This window comes from Ipomoea nil, unplaced genomic scaffold, assembly GCF_001879475.1.
Source record: "Ipomoea nil cultivar Tokyo-kokei standard unplaced genomic scaffold, Asagao_1.1 scaffold2826, whole genome shotgun sequence".
NCBI classification, from domain to species: domain Eukaryota; kingdom Viridiplantae; phylum Streptophyta; class Magnoliopsida; order Solanales; family Convolvulaceae; genus Ipomoea; species Ipomoea nil.
In genome coordinates this window covers 4004330-4022609 of record NW_017619254.1, presented here as the reverse complement: position 1 = coordinate 4022609, position 18280 = coordinate 4004330, and the positions used below count along the sequence as shown (strand labels likewise).

The window sequence follows — 18280 nt, the reverse complement described above, 5'->3', positions numbered from 1 at the left end:
ATACCACTTCTTTCATTCTCATTCCCAATAATTCTATTCTCCTAGCCAAACAATATAATTTGAATTCTTACTTTCTTCTCACTTTATTCTTTTTCACTGAATTACAATTCTTTTGTCCCTAATTTATTTCTTACAACCAAATGCCTTGTTATCAAAAATTGAGTTCAATCCCTCTCATCGTGTTTTTTTTTTTTTTTTTTTTTTTTTTTTTTTTTTTTTTTAATTCTAACACATGGTGTGTTTGTAGTCTTTTTATTTGATACAATGTACTATACATGCTTTATTATAAGAAGAGATTATTAGAAGGTGTCCATTGCTTATAAGTGCTCACAAATGTTGTCTTCAATTCTTTGTCATCGTGGCATTTTTTTTATTCAACATGTGATGTGTTTATATATAGGCCCTGTTTGGTAAAATGGCTGTTAGCTGATAGCTGTTTGCTGTTAGCTGATTGTGTTAATTAAAGGGTATAAATAGTTGATAATATTAGCTGATTGTAGAAAAGTGTTTGGTAAATTAGCTGTTTGCTGATAACTGTTTGGTATAATTTCTTTTCTCAAAAAGCTAATTGAAAAAGTTGCTAGGAGTAACTTTTTTAATTTTAGCCTTTTGGAGTTGCAAAAAGCTAATTAACCAAACATTTATATTGATATTTTAACTAAATCAAACAATTAATAGTGGCCAAATAAGCCAAAATTGACCTATAGGCCAATTTTTTTACCAAACAAGGCCATAGTCTTTTTATTTGATACAAGGTACACACTATACCTGCTTTATTATAAAAAGAGATTATTAAAATATTATATAATAATATGTTTATAATTTATTTATTTATTTTACACTATAAATTTTATAAATAATATACTCCGTGATTATTAAAATTAGTATTCGTGTATTGTGAAATATTAGGTTTGCATGCACTAAAAGCAAAAGTCTCAACAATATACGGAGTAATAAACTAAAGCAAATAAAACATTCATATTGATGGATAACATGCCGCTGCGCTGCAGGGCATGGAGAATATTTAATTTATTGATGAAATTGAGAATTCTGAAGCATGAATCTGACCCCTTAAATTTGTCGCACAATGATATATAACGATGATGAGTCTCATATCTTTGTAGCGCCAAACGTGGAAACTGCTTGAATTAAAGCCATCAAGTTGCACTGAGAAGAACCACCTTTTTGGACTGCCTTCTTAGCCTTTTCTCCTAACTCTTTCACTTTCCTCCTCCTCTCTTTCCCTGCTTCTTTATCCATTAGCTTATCTATGCCTTCCTTGATCTCCTCATTCTTCACCACTACTATGTTCTCCTTATCTTCACTCCCATCCCAGTTAACTGACACCTTCAACCCTAGGCTCACCCCAATTCCGAGCACTTCCACCACCAGCTTCTCGTTCAAAAACTGTTCCGCAAACAGCGGCCACGTCAACATTGGCACCCCGAAAGAGATGGCTTCCAGTGTTGAATTCCACCCGCAGTGTGTCAAGAATCCTCCGACCGAGGGGTGGGCCAGGATGAGCACCTGCGGGGCCCACTCCCGAACCAACACCCCTCTCCCTTTGTTCCTTTCCTCGAACCCGGTGCTCACATTCCAATCCTCAAACGCATCAAGATGCATGTCTTTCTTCCCCAACACCCAAATAAACGGCCGTTTTGACGACTCCAAACCTACAGCCAGTTCCGTCATCTGACGTGGCGTCAGCCTAGCCAAACTTCCCAGGCTAACGTATATCGTCGACCCTGCCTCCTGCAAGTCCAGCCACGTCATCACTACGTCGTCGTCCTTCTTCTTGTCGGCTGCCGACGTGGCACCTCTCAGCGCCTGGTCTTCGTACTCTTGATTGCATAACGACACGGGGCCCACGCACCACACTCTCCCTCCGTACATTTTCTTATACTCTTTAACATAATCCGGCTCCAGTTCATCGAAGCTATTGACAATGGCGCCGTAGGCGGCGTTTAACGTCTGCCGGAGCTTTTCCGCCACCAGTTTCGCGATCTCGCCGTTTAAAACATTCGGGTCAAACGTGACACCTTTGACCTGTGCTTGCAAACTTGTATCTCATGGGGTACGTCGGGGACGGTGAACATCTCCGTGTCGGAGTTCACTCCCCCGAGAATCTCGGAATCCGTTATTTTGTTTATGCACCAGTAGGAGAAACAACAGGAGCCGTTGAACACAATCCTGGGGATATTGAGCCCCTCCGCGATCTCCGCGGTCCACGTCAGCAGCATGTCGGAGACGATGCAGCTCGCCGGCGGCTCGCACCGCTTCATCGCCTCCTCCACCTGCGGGCGCAGCATGCCGACGGCGGCGAGGAAGTTCATGTCGAGGTTTTTCCCTTTGGGGACCAAGTCCGCGTTCTCGCAGCCCTCCGGCAACCCGGCTTCCTTCCACGGAAACCGGAGCTCCAGCTCCCGGATGTTGAAGCCGCGTTGGCGGTCGCGGTGGAGCATAGAGCGGAAGCGGTTGGCGTTGACGGGGGTGGTGAGGATGGTAACCTTGACGCCGTCACAGCGTGCTAGCAACCTGGCAACATCTATCAAGGGGAGCATATGGCCCGGCGCCATGACGGGAAACACAATAAAGTGCAGCTGCCGGCGGGATTGGTTCGCCGTTATCGCCATGGCCGGTGGAATATATTACTGTGAATGTGATGTTATAATTCAAAGCAATATATATTGCATGCACAAGCACTACAGTCTATAGAACCATACCCTGTGAGTATCTATATATATATATAGAGAGAGAGAGATGGGAGAACGTGTTTTGTACCACATCTGATCTGGCCTGTCCGTCACTTTCGATATACGTACTGGTTACTTGTGGATTATTAAAATTCCAAAAGTAGGTGTACGTATATATTAGTTTCTTTTTTTGAACATTACGTATATACGGAGTATTAGTTTCTTTTTTTGAACACTACGTATATACGGAGTATTAGTATATATATTATGGGAAAGTATACATACATACATATATATTGGAGTATATATAGGTCCTGTTTGGTAAAATGGTTGTTAGCTGATAGCTGTTAGTTGTTAGCTGATTGTGTTAATTAGAGGGTATAAATAGTTGATAACATTAGCTAATTGTAGAAAAGTGTTTGGTAAATTAGCTGTTAGCTGATAGTTGTTTAGTATAATTTCTTTTCTCAAAAAGCTAATTGAAAAAGTTGCTTGGAGTAACTTTTTGAATTTTAGCCTTTTGGAGTTACAAAAAGCTAATTAATCAAACATTTCTATTGATATATTAACTAAATCAAACAATTAATAACGGTCAAATAAGTCAAAATTGGCCTATAGGCCAATTTTTTACCAAACAGGGCCTAATGAAGGGTAGGATCAAATAAATGAAAATCGCATCTCTCGTGTGACTACCTATTGTGCATATTGACATATTGTAATGGGCAAATTATGCTGTGTATCCGTATGCACCATGCATGGTGCATACGGATGCAAAAATGACGTCGTTTTAATAAAACGCGCGTCTCCTCTTAAAAAAAAAAATCAGGTTCGATTCCCAGCAACAACATATGAACTAAAATTCATATATAATCGATGAACTATAATTCCATAATCGATAAACTATAATTCCATAATCGATGAACTATAATTCCATAATCTAATCTATGAACTAAAAATTCCAGAATGAATGAACTAAAATTCCATAATCTATAAACTAAAATTTCAGAATCGATGAACTACAATTCCATAATCGATGAACTATAATTCCATAATCAATGAACTATAATTCCATAATCTATGAACTAAAATTTAAGAATGAATGAACAATATAATGTTGTTGCTGGGAATCGAACCTGAATTTTTTTAAAGGGGAGACGCGCATTTTTTAATAAAACGACGTCGTTTTGGCATCCGTATGCACCATGCATGGTGCATACGGATGCACAACATAACTATCCATTGTAATGTGTGCAAACTACCTATTGCATCTTGTAATGTCTTTTTGTGTGATTGTGCAATATGGAAACATACATTTATGTAGTTACTTTTGTAATTATAATTTTGCATTATTAAGGCTTGAGGTGCAATTCGCACAACAATGATTCTCATTTGATTATATATATATATATATATATATATATATATATATATATATATATATATGTATGTATGTATATTTATGGCGTTAAGGTAAAAAAACATGATGAGATCAGATCTCAACCCTTAATTTGGTACAAATCAAAACTCCAAGGGAATTTTATTTTTATTTTTTTTTAAATAGATGAGGTGTCATTTTGATAATTTTCTCTAACTTTGAAGTGCATAATTTTATACTACAAGTTCAAAGACTAAATTAGTTTGAGATATTTATTAAAATATCATTGCATTTTTCTAAATTGATATTTGAAAGTACATAAGCATATATTATAAAGTGCAAAATATTTATATATACTACAGAGTGTAAAGTTTTATATTACCCGTGCATAGGTTTATACTACAAAGTTTGAAAAATATTCTTTGTTTTTTTTTTTTTTTTTTAAATTTCTGGACCCTATATATATATATATATATATATATATATATATATATATATATATGGAAGGGTTCAGGTGCGAGTATAGCTTCCCATGCGGTTGTGAGGTTGACGCACCTTAAGCATTAAAATGGCGTACTTGGAGCACGGGTACACAAACCACGCACCTTAAGCACACAATTAAACGGCAAATTATGCCCTGAACCCATGTCCACAGTGAATTGTGGACACAGGTCCAAAACGACGTCGTTTTTCAAAAAAACGCGTCATTTAGTTAAAAAAAAAAAAAAAAAATCGCGCGCGTTTTGCCGTTAACGGCGTTATTTTTTTTTTTTTTTTTTTGGATTATGAATGTATAGTTATGCCGTTATGAATGTACAGTTATGCAATTATGAAATTATGAACACAGAGCTCTAACATTATGAACTTACAATTATGAACATATATAGTGATAAAATTATGACCATGGAGCTTTAAAATTGTGAATATAGAGCTTCGAAGATTATGAATGTACAGTTATGGAGTTATGAATCTACAGTTATGAGATTATGAATCTACAGTTATGGAATTATGAATGTACAGTTATTGATCGAATTATGAACAAAGAGCTCTAACATTATGAACATATAGTGATAAAATTATGAACATAGAGCTCTAAAATTGTGAACATAGAGCTTCGAAAATTATGAATGTACAATTATAGAGTTATGAATGTACAGTTATGGAGTTATGAATGTACAGTTATGGAGTTATGAATGTACAATTATAGAGTTATGAACGTACAGTTATGGAGTTATGAATGTACAGTTATTAATAATATAGTAATAAAATTATGAACATATACTCCTATAACGAAGCGGTCTGAAATTTAAAAAAAAAAAAAAAAAAAAAAAAGGAGATAACAGTGCCTAACGGCACTGTTACCCGTGTCCAGCAAGCATGCTGGACACGGGTCCAACGCATAACGATTGCAATTAAACAAAGCGCCTTAAGAACACAAACCACGCGCACCTAAAAATTTAGGCCAACGCACCTTAAGTACACAAACCACGCACCTTAAGAATACAAACGACGCACCTATGATTTTAAAATGGCGCACCTTAAGATACCTTCTTCGTCTTAGGCGGAGACGATGTTATTATTATTATTATTATATTATATTATATTATTATTATTATTTAGTTTATTTTAATTAATTATTTAAAAAAATATTTTAAATTTGGGTGACCTGTTAAAAAGGAGGAAAACCTGCAAATTGGACAAATTGTTTGAAATGGATTAGTTTAGAAACTCAATTGTAATTTTTTTTTTTTAAAAAAAAAAGTTAAGTGGCCTAATTACATTATCGCGTGCGGTTGAATAGCCTATTTGACCCTTATTCCTTTTAAATTTAACATGTTTTTTTTTTTTTTTTTTTTTTTTTTTTTTTTAATTTGATAATTTGATCATTATTATTAATGATGGGTATATCATCCACATATAAATATAGAATGACATAATCATTTTTCGTGTCTTTAACTAGACATACTTGGGGATAACCCCAATCAAGATGGCTATGGATACAAACTTGTAACCACAATGTCATAGATTCGAATCCCAGCCTCTTGGTTGAGCCAGTCAGCTATAGTCAATCTATGTTGGTTTACCTCTTTTTGATTATTTACTGACTAGAATTATAAGGCGGAGTTTACCCTATGCACGCCCTCAAATAGTGGTTGCGGGTTTCTCTCGTCACTTTTTAAAAAAAATAAAAACTAGACACACTTGTGTGACTAATAGTACATAACAAGACGGAGAGTATATAGATATACAATGTCGTCCTCAAAATATTGAAAATTATAACTAATAGTAACAAGATGGAGAGTATATAGATATACAATGCCGTTTTCAAAATATTAAAAATTATAACTAATAATAATCAGACGGAGAGTATATAGATATACAATATTATTGTCCTTAAAAGATTGAAAATTATAACATATAATGCGTAATAATTAATAATTAATTATTAATTATTAAAAATTATGACACGTAATATGCAATCACTAACAACTAGTAGTTGCTAACCATAAAATGCAGCGGCTAACGGGAGGTTGCGCGTTATCTCCATTGCAGATGTATCCTATCGTAATTTGGTGTAGAAAGCAATGCTGCATTTGCATGCACAACTGCACAAGCCTCACCACATAACTACTGTACGTTTTATATATATGTAGAAGGGGGAACGTGTTTTCCCATGAAACATACAACCCATTCTAATTATATTGCCACGCATTCCACGACTACACGTAAATTAATACATTATTAAAATATTAGCTCTCCTCCTTTGCTAAAATTATTATTTCTTTTTTACCCGTATAGATAGCTCAACTGGTCATAAATGTGAAATTTTTAAAAAATGATCAGGGATCAAGTCTCATGTTTAGTTGAGTTAGCATGATTCTCAAAGTAAGGGGGTTTCATTTCTTGTGCACAGTGAGCAAAGATCTAGCCCTAATTTTAATATTTGCTCAACAAAATTATGATTTCTGTTACACGAAAATTAGTTTTTTTATTTTTTATTTTTTTTATGACAGCCGTACTCTTCTTTTATTATTATTATTTTTTATTTTTTATATACTTTAAATTTTAAAAATTAATTATCCTTAACTTGTGTTTCAAATTCTAACATCATATTGCATTATAACATAATTAATACTAAATTTAATATTATGAATTAAATTAAAAATAATTTTAGTTATGTCTGGTTAATCGAACCAGACACATCAAATGATATAGAAGATCAAGAAGTAATTATTATTTACAACAATAATTATTTTTGTTGCAATAGATGTAAATGTTGTCACAACTTTTGACGACTATTTGTCGCATTGATTTATTACAATAGTTAAGTTACATATGATAATTTTAAATGTTGTGCGTCATTGAGATTGGGGATTCAATTTTTTGGGAAGAATAATTAAATTGCTTAGCTTGTCTTACGTGTTTTAGTGATTAGTTTGTACGTCACGATGGTAATTAGTGCGTTGTTGTTAATATTATTAAAAAAATATATTATAATAATTGTATGATACTCCGTTGTTGCAACATTCATATCCAAGTTTGTTGTAGAATGTAAAGATACCTCCTCTATTATTATTATTATTTTTTTTTTGACAAATAAAATAAGATACTCTTATTAAATTTTAAAGTAGTAAAATTGAACGAATACAATGGAGATGGACAAAGGTCCCAAGTTTGAAACTCTGTCTGAGAGTCATAGGAAATTCTTCAAACGGGGAGGCACTTCAAGTTTTTATAAAACCATCAACATTAGTGGATTTAGGATCGATTTTTTAGGAGAAATGAGTGAGGTGAAGGAAAGAGATGGAAGAGGTAAGGGGACATTGGATCACCTTGACGGAGGCCACGAATATGACACAATTGGTCCGTGAGGTTACCATTAACTAGAAATTTATACCATACAATTGTGACGCATAGCATGATTAACTAGATCAATTCATTCCGCAAGAAAACCAAACGCCTCCATCATCGACTTCAAAAAATTCCATTCCATGCGATCATAGGCTTTCGCCATATCCAACTTAAGTGCAACCCGGCCACCCATCTTTACCCACCCACAAAATTTAATATTGATTATTTAATTTGTAATTTTTATTTTTTCTCTTCATCCTTCAAACTTTGGAACATTAAGTTAATAGTAAAGTAAATATCCGTTAATTATGAAAAAAATTTGGTGATATAATAATTGAAGAGTTAATGATATATATTGAAATGGTAAAAAGTTATGAACTAAAACGGCTAACAAAGAACAATTTAAGACTAAAAATGTATTTTTCTCAAAGTTTAATTTTGAACCTTTAGTTGTATAAAGTAGACATTTTCATACATTATGTTTTTTTTTTAAAAAAAAAAATGATATTGTTGTTGTTTTTAAATAACTTGTGTGCAAACTTAAGAAAATCATGTTAGATAAAAATGTATTAGTAATAAATAATAATAACTGTTAATAAAATATAAATGTTTGATATTAATTTGTCAAAATAATTTTATGGATAATTGAATATAATTCTCTAAAATTTTTACAAAATTTTAAAAAGTTAGATATAATTATCATTTTTTTTTTTCTTTTTCACTAGCAAGTCTTGAGATAAATATAATCATTGTCATCTATCCTCAAAAGGAAAAGTTAACAATGGCAGTTGGGAGCTGTAGTCTACCGCTTCCTCTTTCTCAAATGACTCGGATTTTCTCTTCATCAGCATCAACAAGAGAAAGGAAGATTACGTCTAAGTGTAAATTGAACTCTGTCTCCCTTAACACTCTTAGTAACAGTGTCTCCGATAAAGCGTTGCTAGATATCCAAAATTCTGGAGTCATTGCGTGTCTCCGTGCTCCAAGGTAACCCCAATCTGTAAATTGAACTCTGTCTCCTTTTCCCCTTCTTTCTGTCTTTTTTTTTTTTTTTTTTTTTTTTTTTTTTTTTGGTTTAATTGAAATTTGTTGGTAGAGTTTCTCATGCTTTCGCGAAACATTGGGGTATCTTCTTTTAGTGCAGAAGTGGCCATGGAAGCTGCGCTTGCTGCACTTGATGCTGGAATCTCCGTGGTGAGTTTTACTTCCTTTGAAGTATTTTGCAGATAATTCAGGCAGGAAAGGTTGTTTTCATGGAGAGTTGAAGGGAAAATTGTATTTTTGTCATCCACTTATACGGTGTTACACATTTAGGCCCTCTTTGATCAAATAGTTAGCCGGCCAATTTTAGCTTATTTGATCACTATTGGTTGTTTGACTTGTTAAAAAATCATTATAAGTGTTTGGTTAATTAGTTTTTTGTAACTCTAACCTACTAAAATTAAAAAAGCTACTCAAAAAAACTTTTTCAATTAGCTTTTTGAAAAAAGAAATTATACCAAACAGCTATCAGTTAACAACTAATTTACCAAACACTTTTGTACAATCAGCTAATATTATCAACTAGTTATACATCTAATTAACCCAATCAACTAACAACTAACAGCCATTTACCAAACAGGACCTTAGTGTCCTGAGTTATATAAGTGATCATCTTTTGATCCCTAAGTTATGCCTAAAGTGGCGAGTTTAGTCTTAAAGAATCAAATCCTTCACTTTATTAATTGACATAATGGTGACAGAAATAGTCCCGAGGACAAAAATCGCCATTTCATGTATAACTTCACTTCTCCCATAATTTAAGGTTAAAAGATGGTCACGTATATAACTTGGGGCCAAGTCTGTATTACGGGTATAACTTAAGGACAAAAATGCAATTTTCCCGGAATTGAATTACATTGTTTTTGGTGCCTCTTACTTAAGAGTTAAGACCCCTATTTCCTGCATTTTCATGTTAATGAAGGGATTATAATCACTAACCCACCTCATTTTTTAATGGAAGTGGCCTCTTTCCTCTCATCTTTCTACTTTAGTCACATTTGAATGCAAGGGAAATATTCCAAGGTTGTCCTTATTTAATCTTGATGACCATGTAATTAAGTATGTCTATCATCTAGGCGATCCTTGTCTATTTTAGAAATGATAGATTGGAGATTTTGCTACATGAATTAATAAACATGAAATCTTTTGCTTTTTATTTTATTTTACAAGATGCTCTTGTAGAGTTAAAGAGTAGGAGATAAAGGGTGGACTTTCAGGAGATTTATAAGTTATTTGTGTGAGAAAGATGATTAGGACTAGGGAAGAGTGTATATGACATAGTCACTACTGATCACTTGCTGAAGGTTAATCTAAATAGTGTTTCTCTTGCAGCCACCTCAAACCTTGCTGATTACACCAAACTGGCTAACTAATATAGGTGGTGTTGACTGTTGAGTGATGAAATTCAAGACGTAAGGGGAAACATAAATTTCAAGTAAAGATTTTGCATTTAGTGAATTTAGTCCTAAAAGGGTCAACCGAACAGTTAATGCCTTAAAGCCTCTCTGAAGGGCAACCATGCTATTTTGCAACCTGAGGAACGGGGAAGTTGTTGTTACCTAACTTGGCCTTTCTTTACTATGGAGTACTTTTTGGCAGGTGAACTAAATCCACTTTTAAGGCCTTCTAATAAATAATATTTCTTGATTGCAGCTGGAAATTGTAGTGTCAACTCCAGGTGTGTTTGAGGTACTTGTAAACACATGGTAACATGCTTTTGGTTTTCTTGGATGCTGAAAAATACTACTACAAAGCTGTTTGACCACTCCCGTACATCTCAATTCTTCCATGCAGGTATTAAGAAAATTAGTCCATTGTTATCCCACAAAAACTATAGGAGTAAGCATTCTACTAGCCATTCTTTTTTATTGCATTATTTTTGTGTTTGCTTCTTATTAATCCAAACTAAGAATGCCTCACTATTCAAAGCTAGGCCTTTTACACTGCATTTTTTTGTCTGGAATCCGGTTGTGAGCATCAATGCTTGCTTTTACATAATCAAATAAGTGCATAATTACCAAACCTTTTGTTAGTAAATCTCAATGTTTCCATAGGTAATACATGACTGAAACAATTCAACATTTGTAAAGTTGTTATTTGACTCTTGATGCAAGGTATCGAAAGCATGGGTGTAATTGATCTATTGATTTTTAGTTTTTTTTTTTTTTTTTTTTCCTGTCATCTATTTCATGAAAGGGGAAAAGAATAAGGACCAGATGGTACCTAGTAAAGAAGTGCTACTTTTGCAGATTGGAACTGTATTGTGTGCAAAAGATGCCAAAGATGCGAGTGAGTTTGGAGCCAAGTTTCTTATGAGTCCTGTATTAGTGAAGGTATATAGTTGAAGCTTGAGTAATAATATTGCCTATCAAGTCTTTGTTGTTTAATCTATTTCCATTTCAATCTGTATTCACATAATTATTATTACTATTTTATAATTCTGGACATAAATTGTTCTTTAGTCTGAATGGCTTGGATGGAAATAACTTTGAATATCTTCTGGCTATTAGTGCTGCGGTAGAACTTTTGAATATACTTATGAGCGTAGGATCGCTTATTTTTTCATAAATATATTCTGAACCACTTTTCTCTATCTCAGGACATTCTAGTTGGTCTTTCAGGAGATGAGGCTCTGTATATACCTGGAGCAATGACCCCAACAGAGGTAGGGGTATAACCGTATAATGTATTTTCCTCTCTTTGCTTTATCCGGACTGGCAAGTGGCAACTATCTTTGTTCCATTGATATGACATTAGAAAAATCATTTCTACCCATTGGATTTGAATTTTGTAGCAATGGGTATCTATCTTTTTCGTCCAAGGACATTTGAACTAGTAGAGGCCTTCACGAGCATTGGGATTGCTAACTCCAATCCCCATCTTAATAAAGGGGCGTAGCCCCTTTTCTCAGATATTCTTGAGATTGTTATTGTTCTATAACTTATATAGCAACTGCTCTAAGATGAGACAAATGGCAGAAGAGACTTATAGAATTAATTGCATGATGTTGCAGATATTATCTGCCTTCAGTATGGGTGCCAAGATTGTCAAGGTCAGTTATGAAAATTTCCCAAATTTTCAGAATGAGAGAGAGTTTTGGTTCCCGTTAGCTTTTATGCATAGTTTGTCTATCTTTGCTGTCAAACCTTAATTTACAATATCCATTCGTCATTTTTTATTTTATGGTTGTGATATAAATATAATATTCATTGTTTAAAATGTTGTTCTTTTTGTTCCAAATGAGTAACTTCTTTTGTTTTCTTTGACAGTGGATATTACATTTTAAAATTTCAAATTCCTCGTGTGCTCATTTTGAAATTGTCCTTTTTGGTCTGCAATAGGTATATCCTGTCTCAGCATTGGGAGGAACTAAGTATATTTCGGCATTGAAAAGGCCATTCTCTCATATTCCAATGGTAGCATCTCAGGGGATAACGATAGGTTGGTTATGTAAAAGGTTTATCACTCATAAGCCATGTCTTACTGTTTTGCTTTTAGATTTCAGTCTTGGTATCTAAAAGTTTTATCTTGTTTTTGGGGAAATGAGAAATGGTTTTACCGTTTTAGGTTTGTTATTAGCAAAGTGATTGTCATCATTGATTGCATATACGGGAATGGGGGAAGTAATATTGTGTTATTACTTATTAGTATCTCTCTTTTGCATATTCTTCAGTTTGTAATTTGTACAACAGTTGTCTTCTAAGCCTTCTGACGGAGAGATTGATAACTGTGCTATAATAATTCAGATTTAGTCGGGGAATATATTGCTCAGGGAGCATCGGCAGTTGTTTTGTCAGATGCTATATTCGATAAGAAGGCAATGAGCCTACGTAATTTCGATGTAGTACATCAACTAGCCTCCCGTGCAGCTCTGCAGGGAAAAGAAGCTGTAAAAAGGTCAGGATGTGTGTATTCACTTGTCACATTATTCTTTTCATCTATTGTCTGTTCTAGGATCAAACGCTTACCTTTATTTCCTTGTACCGCTACTTTTTCGAGAGGCAGGGTGTTGGACTTGGCCCTTCACTGGCCTCTGCCAACAATTTCCTAGCCACCAATTGCTGGACTTGGCCCTTTACTGGCCTCCGCAAAGACTGAAACAATTGCATGCAATTTACGAGAAACATATCCTAGATGGGGACATCAAATTCATTGCAGTTGTTCCTATGCGTGATGGATATATATTTTCTTGCGCTTAAATACGACCATATGCACCCCCCCCCCCCCCCCCCCCTCCCCTTTCTCTTGTCTTCCTCCAGCACCCAAAAACTTGCCATGGTACAAACTTTATCAATTTTATGGTTCATCTTAAAGGAAACAGTATATTATAATGCAGGAGAAGCGGTCACTAGAACCATTTTGAGTTCTTATAGTGAGCCCTGATGACAGAATTGTGAAAGCAAAATGGTTCAGTCCTGAAGAGTAGACTGTAATGGCTAATCACCAAATAGCATTTTTGCTTTGCAGCTGTTCTCCTGGGGTTCTTTAGCTGTTCTCTTCTCCAGATGATAAAGTCCGTTCCTATGTAACAGCTCGCAAACTACATACCAGAGATAAATTGCACTAGGTAAATTTTATTTGACGAGCTTAACCAAGAAGTAATTGACAAGAATCAAACTCGTGAATTTTTAAATACGAACATTATGCTCATCTACTTGGCCACCTCTTTTATACGTACATGCTTTTTAGCTCAGCATATTTCGGGGTATGCCTTTGGAATGTTGCACATATTTTTTCTTAGTAACATATTTATCGTCACTTTATATGAGATTGTGATTGTATGTACTTTCAAGTATTTTAAAATGTAATACTAATTATAATTTTAGTATGATTTCTAGAAATATTTCAATTTGGTAATTAGTTAACGTTTGTAGATCTCTATAATTGCACTCTGTAATACGTAACAATGCAAAATATACTGCATCAAGGGTTCGCAAAAAATGATTTTATATGAATCACACTTATGTGAGGTCGTTTTATGGATCTTTTTTCGTGAGACAAGTGGAGTTATGTCGAGTTAATATGCAAATGTAATACTAAATTAAGATTTATAAAGAAAAATGTAATACTTTTAATGAAAATGTAATATAATACTTTTACATCAAAATGTAAAAAAAAAAATACATTTTCTCATATAAATAATAAACGTTTTATTTTTGATTTAGTATCACATTTGTTAGTATAAGTATTACATTTTATTTTGATCCGACCCATTTCACATACAAGGATCCATGAAACAGTTTCACACAAGTTTTGTTATATATATATATATATATATATATATATATATATATATATATATATATATATATATATATATATATACCCGAAGACTGGGTGGGTGAACGATCCGAGCGGAGTAGCAAGTGAACGGGTTACGAGTCAGGAGTTACCAGGAGAAAGAGGGGATATGTCTAACCAAGGCTCAAAATGATTAATGTTGATCTTGCTAAAATCCTCAACTTCGAGGGGTCATCCTGCAGGAAGACTTTCGGAATTGGTCCTAAGGAGTTGAGCGAGTGAAAGGGGCAACCTTTAGTCGATCGGGTGAGAAGGCACCCTGTGGAGAAACGAATAGAGGTAGCCTACAGCTGATCGAATGAAAGAGACATCCTGGAGCTGATCGGGAGCAGAATGAGGAGTCGGACGAGGCTATTTGATAGGATAAAGGAGTCGGAAGAGAGGGTTAGTTAGTCAGGACGAACTAAGTGGAGAAGCGAGCTGAGGCCGAGTGATAGAAGGAGTCGGCAGAAGGTAGCTGGAAGATGAAGATTCTAGATAGTCCGACCATTATGAGACACGTCATGGAAGCGGGCAAGGAGCCGGATTAATGATTAGGGTGTAATTAAGGCATTTATTGTTTATTATTTAGCTCATTAAATATATTAATGACGAGACTGAGTCCAACGGTCACACGGACTGCTATAAAAAGGCTTTCTAAGTGACTGTAAAGAGGTGAAGAAATTTCAATATACACATGAGGATTGAAGAGATTATTCCGAGTGTCTTTAATATTTTTCGACAATCTAATCTGTTTCCAATTGTGTTGGACCTCGTGCTCAAAATTAAAGGTTAACAAACCAACAATATATATACTTGCTCACAATATACTAATATATACGTACACATACTTTTAGAAATTTAATCAAGACGGACAGGCCAGGCCGTATTAGACAGTATAATATAGTATGTTTAATTTGGTGGATGCATGTGGGACAAAACACGTTCTCCCATCTCATCTCATATATATATATATAGACATTCGATCTGTAGTAGTTGTGCATGCAATATATATTGCTTTGAATTATAACATCTATATATATATATTGAATTCGACCGGCGGCCATGGCGGCGATAACGAGGAACCAATCCCGTGGGCAGCTGCTGCATTTCATTGTGTTTCCCATGATGGCGCAAAGCCATATGCTCCCCGTGATCGATGTTGCCAGGATGCTAGCACGCTGTGACGGCGTCATGGTTACCATCCTCACCACCCCCGTCAACGCCGACCGCTTCCGCTCCATGCTCCACCGCGACCGCCAACGCGGCTTCGACATCCGGGAGCTGGAGCTCCGGTTTCCCTGCAAAGAAGCCGGGTTGCCGGAAGGCTGCGAGAACGCCGACTTGGTCCCCAAAGGGAAAAACCTCGACATGAACTTTCTCGCCGCCGTCGGCATGCTGCGCCCCCAGGTGGAGGAGGCGATGAAGCGGTGCGAGCCGCCGGCGAGCTGCATAGTCTCCGACATGCTGCTGACGTGGACCGCGGAGATCGCGGAGGGGCTTAACATCCCCAGGATTGTGTTCAACGTCTCGTCTTGTTTCTCCTACTGCTGCGCTAACAAAATAACGGATTCCGGGATTCTCGGGGGAGTGAAATCCGAAACGGAGATGTTCACTGTCCCCGACGTACCGCACAACGTACAAGTTTGCAAAGCACAGGTCAAAGGCGTCGCGTTTGACCCCACTGTTTTGAACAGCGATATCGCGAAACTGGTGGCGGAAAAGCTCCGGCAGACGGTGAACGCCGCGTACGGCGCCATTGTCAATAGCTTCGATGAACTGGAGCCGGATTATGTTGAGATGTACGGAGGGAGAGTGTGGTGCGTGGGCCCCGTGTGGTTATGCAATCAAGAACACGAAGACCAGGCGCTGAGAGGTAGTGCCACGTCGGCAGCAGCCGACAAGAAGAATGATGACGACGTAGTGATGAAGTGGCTGGACTTGCAGGAGGCAGGATCGACGATATATGTTAGCCTGGGAAGTTTCGCTAGGCTCACGCCACGTCAGATGACGGAACTGGCTGTAGGTTTGGAGTCTTCGAAACGGCCGTTTATTTGGGTGTTGGGGAAGAAAGACATGCATCTTGATGCGTTTGAGGATTGGAACGTGAGCACCGGGTTCGAGGAAAGGAACAAAGGGAGAGGGGTGCTGATCCGGGAGTGGGCCCCGCAGTTGCTCATCCTGCAGCACCCCTCGGTCGGAGGATTCTTGACACACTGCGGGTGGAATTCGGTAATGGAAGCCGTCTCTTTCGGGGTGCCAATGCTGACATGGCCACTGTTTGCTGAACAGTTTTTGAACGAGAAGCTGGTGGTGGAAGTGCTCGGAATTGGGGTGAGCCTAGGGGTGAATGTGCCGGTTAATTGGGATGGGAGTGAAGACAAGGAGAACATAGTAGTGGCGAAGTATGAGGAGATCAAGGAAGGCATAGATAAGCTAATGGATAAAGAAGCAGGGAAGGAGAGGAGGAGGAAAGTGAAAGAGTTGGGAGAAAAGGCTAAGAAGGCAGTCCAAAAAGGTGGTTCTTCTCATTGCAACTTGATGGCTTTAATTCAAGCAGTTTCCGCGTTTGGCGCTACAAAGATATGAGACTCATCATCGTCATATATCATTGTGCGACAAATTTAAGGGGGCAGATTCATGCTTCAGAATTCTCTATTTCATCAGTAAATTAAATATTCACCATGCCCTGCAGCGCAGCGGCATTTATCTATCAAATCAATATGAATGTTTAATTATTTGCTTTATTTTATTATATTGCTGAGGACACTTTTGTTACTTTGAAATAAATAAATAAATAAATTATCAAAAAGTCGTATTTAGAGCATTTATAATAGTGAAGTTTTTTTTTTTTTTTTTTTTTTAATTGAGGAGTTTTTGTAGGTGTGATTAGAAAAGGGAAGAGTGAAAGAGAAAAATAAAAGAGAGAAAAAAAATTGATTTGCCATTTAAAATATATATGCTTAAGCTGGCGCCCCCGGCTTGATTTTGCGCGAAACGCGCATAGTTTCTCTCTCTTGCCTTCTCCCGCGCACGGTTCCAAAAACCCATTTTTACCGAGCAAACAAAATTTTCTAAAATTACAAAATATGCACGGGCTCTTACAAAAACTCATCAAAAATCACAACGGTTGGAGATGCTCTAACATTCAGCTTTTCCTAATTTTATTTTCTCTTTTGACCTTTTTTTCTCTTATGTAATTTGGCATTCTAGTTAGCTTAGTTTTCACATGATAGTTGTACGGTAATTGCCGGTAGATTGTATGCAAAATAATAAAATGTAAAGAGGTAGGGAAAATGTAAAAACTCAAGATGTAGAGCTTAAGAACACACCATCACCCTTTCATTAAGCCTTGAACATGAATATATATATATACATCAATACAACTCTTCATTTTCTATAACATAAATGGAATAAATATAAGACAAATGAAAGGTTGTGTTATAATACCATAATAATAATATTTATAACATTTTCAAAATAATTCTTCATGCTTTCAATATTGTGATTTATATATTTTATTATGTAATATCTCTTATGGCGGATTTTTCATGCTTTTAAATTGATTTTATTATATTTTTATTATTTTATGAGAAAATGGTACTTTTTCCCCCTGAGCATTTTTCTCTCCTGAATTATTGAAGTGACTATTTTTCCCCCTGAAATGTTAAATGGACATATTTACCCTTAAAATAAATAATTCATTTATTTTTTTCTCCAATAAATTATGACCATAATTTGGTTCAAACCAAACAAACACTATAGCAACCAAACCGAAATATTTCAATTACAATTTTGAATCGAAACCCGATATTTAGAGTTTATTAAAATCGTGAACCGGAACGGACTGTTCATGTTCCGAACTGAAAAAAATAAAATACTTTTATTGTTGAATTTAGACTATTTTAAAATAAAAACTAAAATTTTAAAATAAAGACAGTTCAAAATCGTGAACCGGATCCGGAACCGCCGGTTTACGGTTCAAGATTCAACTTTTTTATACATAATTTTAATAAATTGACATCTAAATATTGGGTTT

At 35.7% G+C, this 18280-nt stretch overlaps 3 protein-coding genes across 7 annotated transcripts; 2 read left to right on the top strand and 1 right to left on the bottom strand.

Moving 5' to 3' along the window:
• Positions 1-1110: 1110 nt before the first annotated feature.
• On the bottom strand, positions 1111-2576 carry LOC109158768 (UDP-glycosyltransferase 73C3-like). Its single transcript, XM_019306665.1, has 2 exons — positions 2061-2576; positions 1111-2004 (listed from the first exon to the last, which is right to left on the bottom strand). Exons 1-2 carry the CDS (start codon positions 2574-2576, stop codon positions 1111-1113), a joined length of 1410 nt encoding a protein of 469 aa, XP_019162210.1.
• A 6095-nt stretch (positions 2577-8671) lies between these two features.
• On the top strand, positions 8672-13789 carry LOC109159005 (KHG/KDPG aldolase-like). Of its 5 annotated transcripts, none has more exons than XM_019306971.1 (10): positions 8672-8907; positions 9060-9114; positions 10615-10650; positions 10756-10800; positions 11211-11294; positions 11561-11626; positions 11975-12013; positions 12303-12402; positions 12708-12858; positions 13298-13789. In XM_019306971.1, exons 1-10 carry the CDS (start codon positions 8702-8704, stop codon positions 13311-13313), a joined length of 798 nt encoding a protein of 265 aa, XP_019162516.1. In that variant the 5' UTR covers positions 8672-8701; the 3' UTR covers positions 13314-13789. The 5 variants fall into 5 exon arrangements, with proteins under 5 accessions (XP_019162516.1, XP_019162514.1, XP_019162512.1 ...); XM_019306969.1 differs by having other exon boundaries at positions 13295-13789; XM_019306967.1 differs by having other exon boundaries at positions 12916-13789.
• Positions 13790-15306: 1517 nt separating this feature from the next.
• LOC109158767 (UDP-glycosyltransferase 73C3-like) lies at positions 15307-16830 on the top strand. The gene has a single exon (XM_019306663.1). It carries the CDS (start codon positions 15307-15309, stop codon positions 16828-16830), a length of 1524 nt encoding a protein of 507 aa, XP_019162208.1.
• Positions 16831-18280: the final 1450 nt, after the last annotated feature.

What these genes read in the sequence shown, in the direction of transcription:
- LOC109158768 (XM_019306665.1), bottom strand. Translation starts at nt 2,576, where the DNA reads ATGGCGCCGGGCCATATGCTCCCCTTGATAGATGTTGCCAGGTTGCTA. An exon ending in ACGTACCCCATGAGATACAA is followed by an intron (nt 2,005 to 2,060) that starts GTTTGCAAGCAC and finishes TTAAACGGCGAG; the next exon opens with ATCGCGAAACTGGTGGCGGA.
- LOC109159005 (XM_019306967.1), top strand. Translation starts at nt 8,702, where the DNA reads ATGGCAGTTGGGAGCTGTAGTCTACCGCTTCCTCTTTCTCAAATGACT. An exon ending in TTGATGCTGGAATCTCCGTG is followed by an intron (nt 9,115 to 10,614) that starts GTGAGTTTTACT and finishes TCTTGATTGCAG; the next exon opens with CTGGAAATTGTAGTGTCAAC. An exon ending in ATCCCACAAAAACTATAGGA is followed by an intron (nt 10,801 to 11,210) that starts GTAAGCATTCTA and finishes CTACTTTTGCAG; the next exon opens with ATTGGAACTGTATTGTGTGC.
- LOC109158767 (XM_019306663.1), top strand. Translation starts at nt 15,307, where the DNA reads ATGGCGGCGATAACGAGGAACCAATCCCGTGGGCAGCTGCTGCATTTC.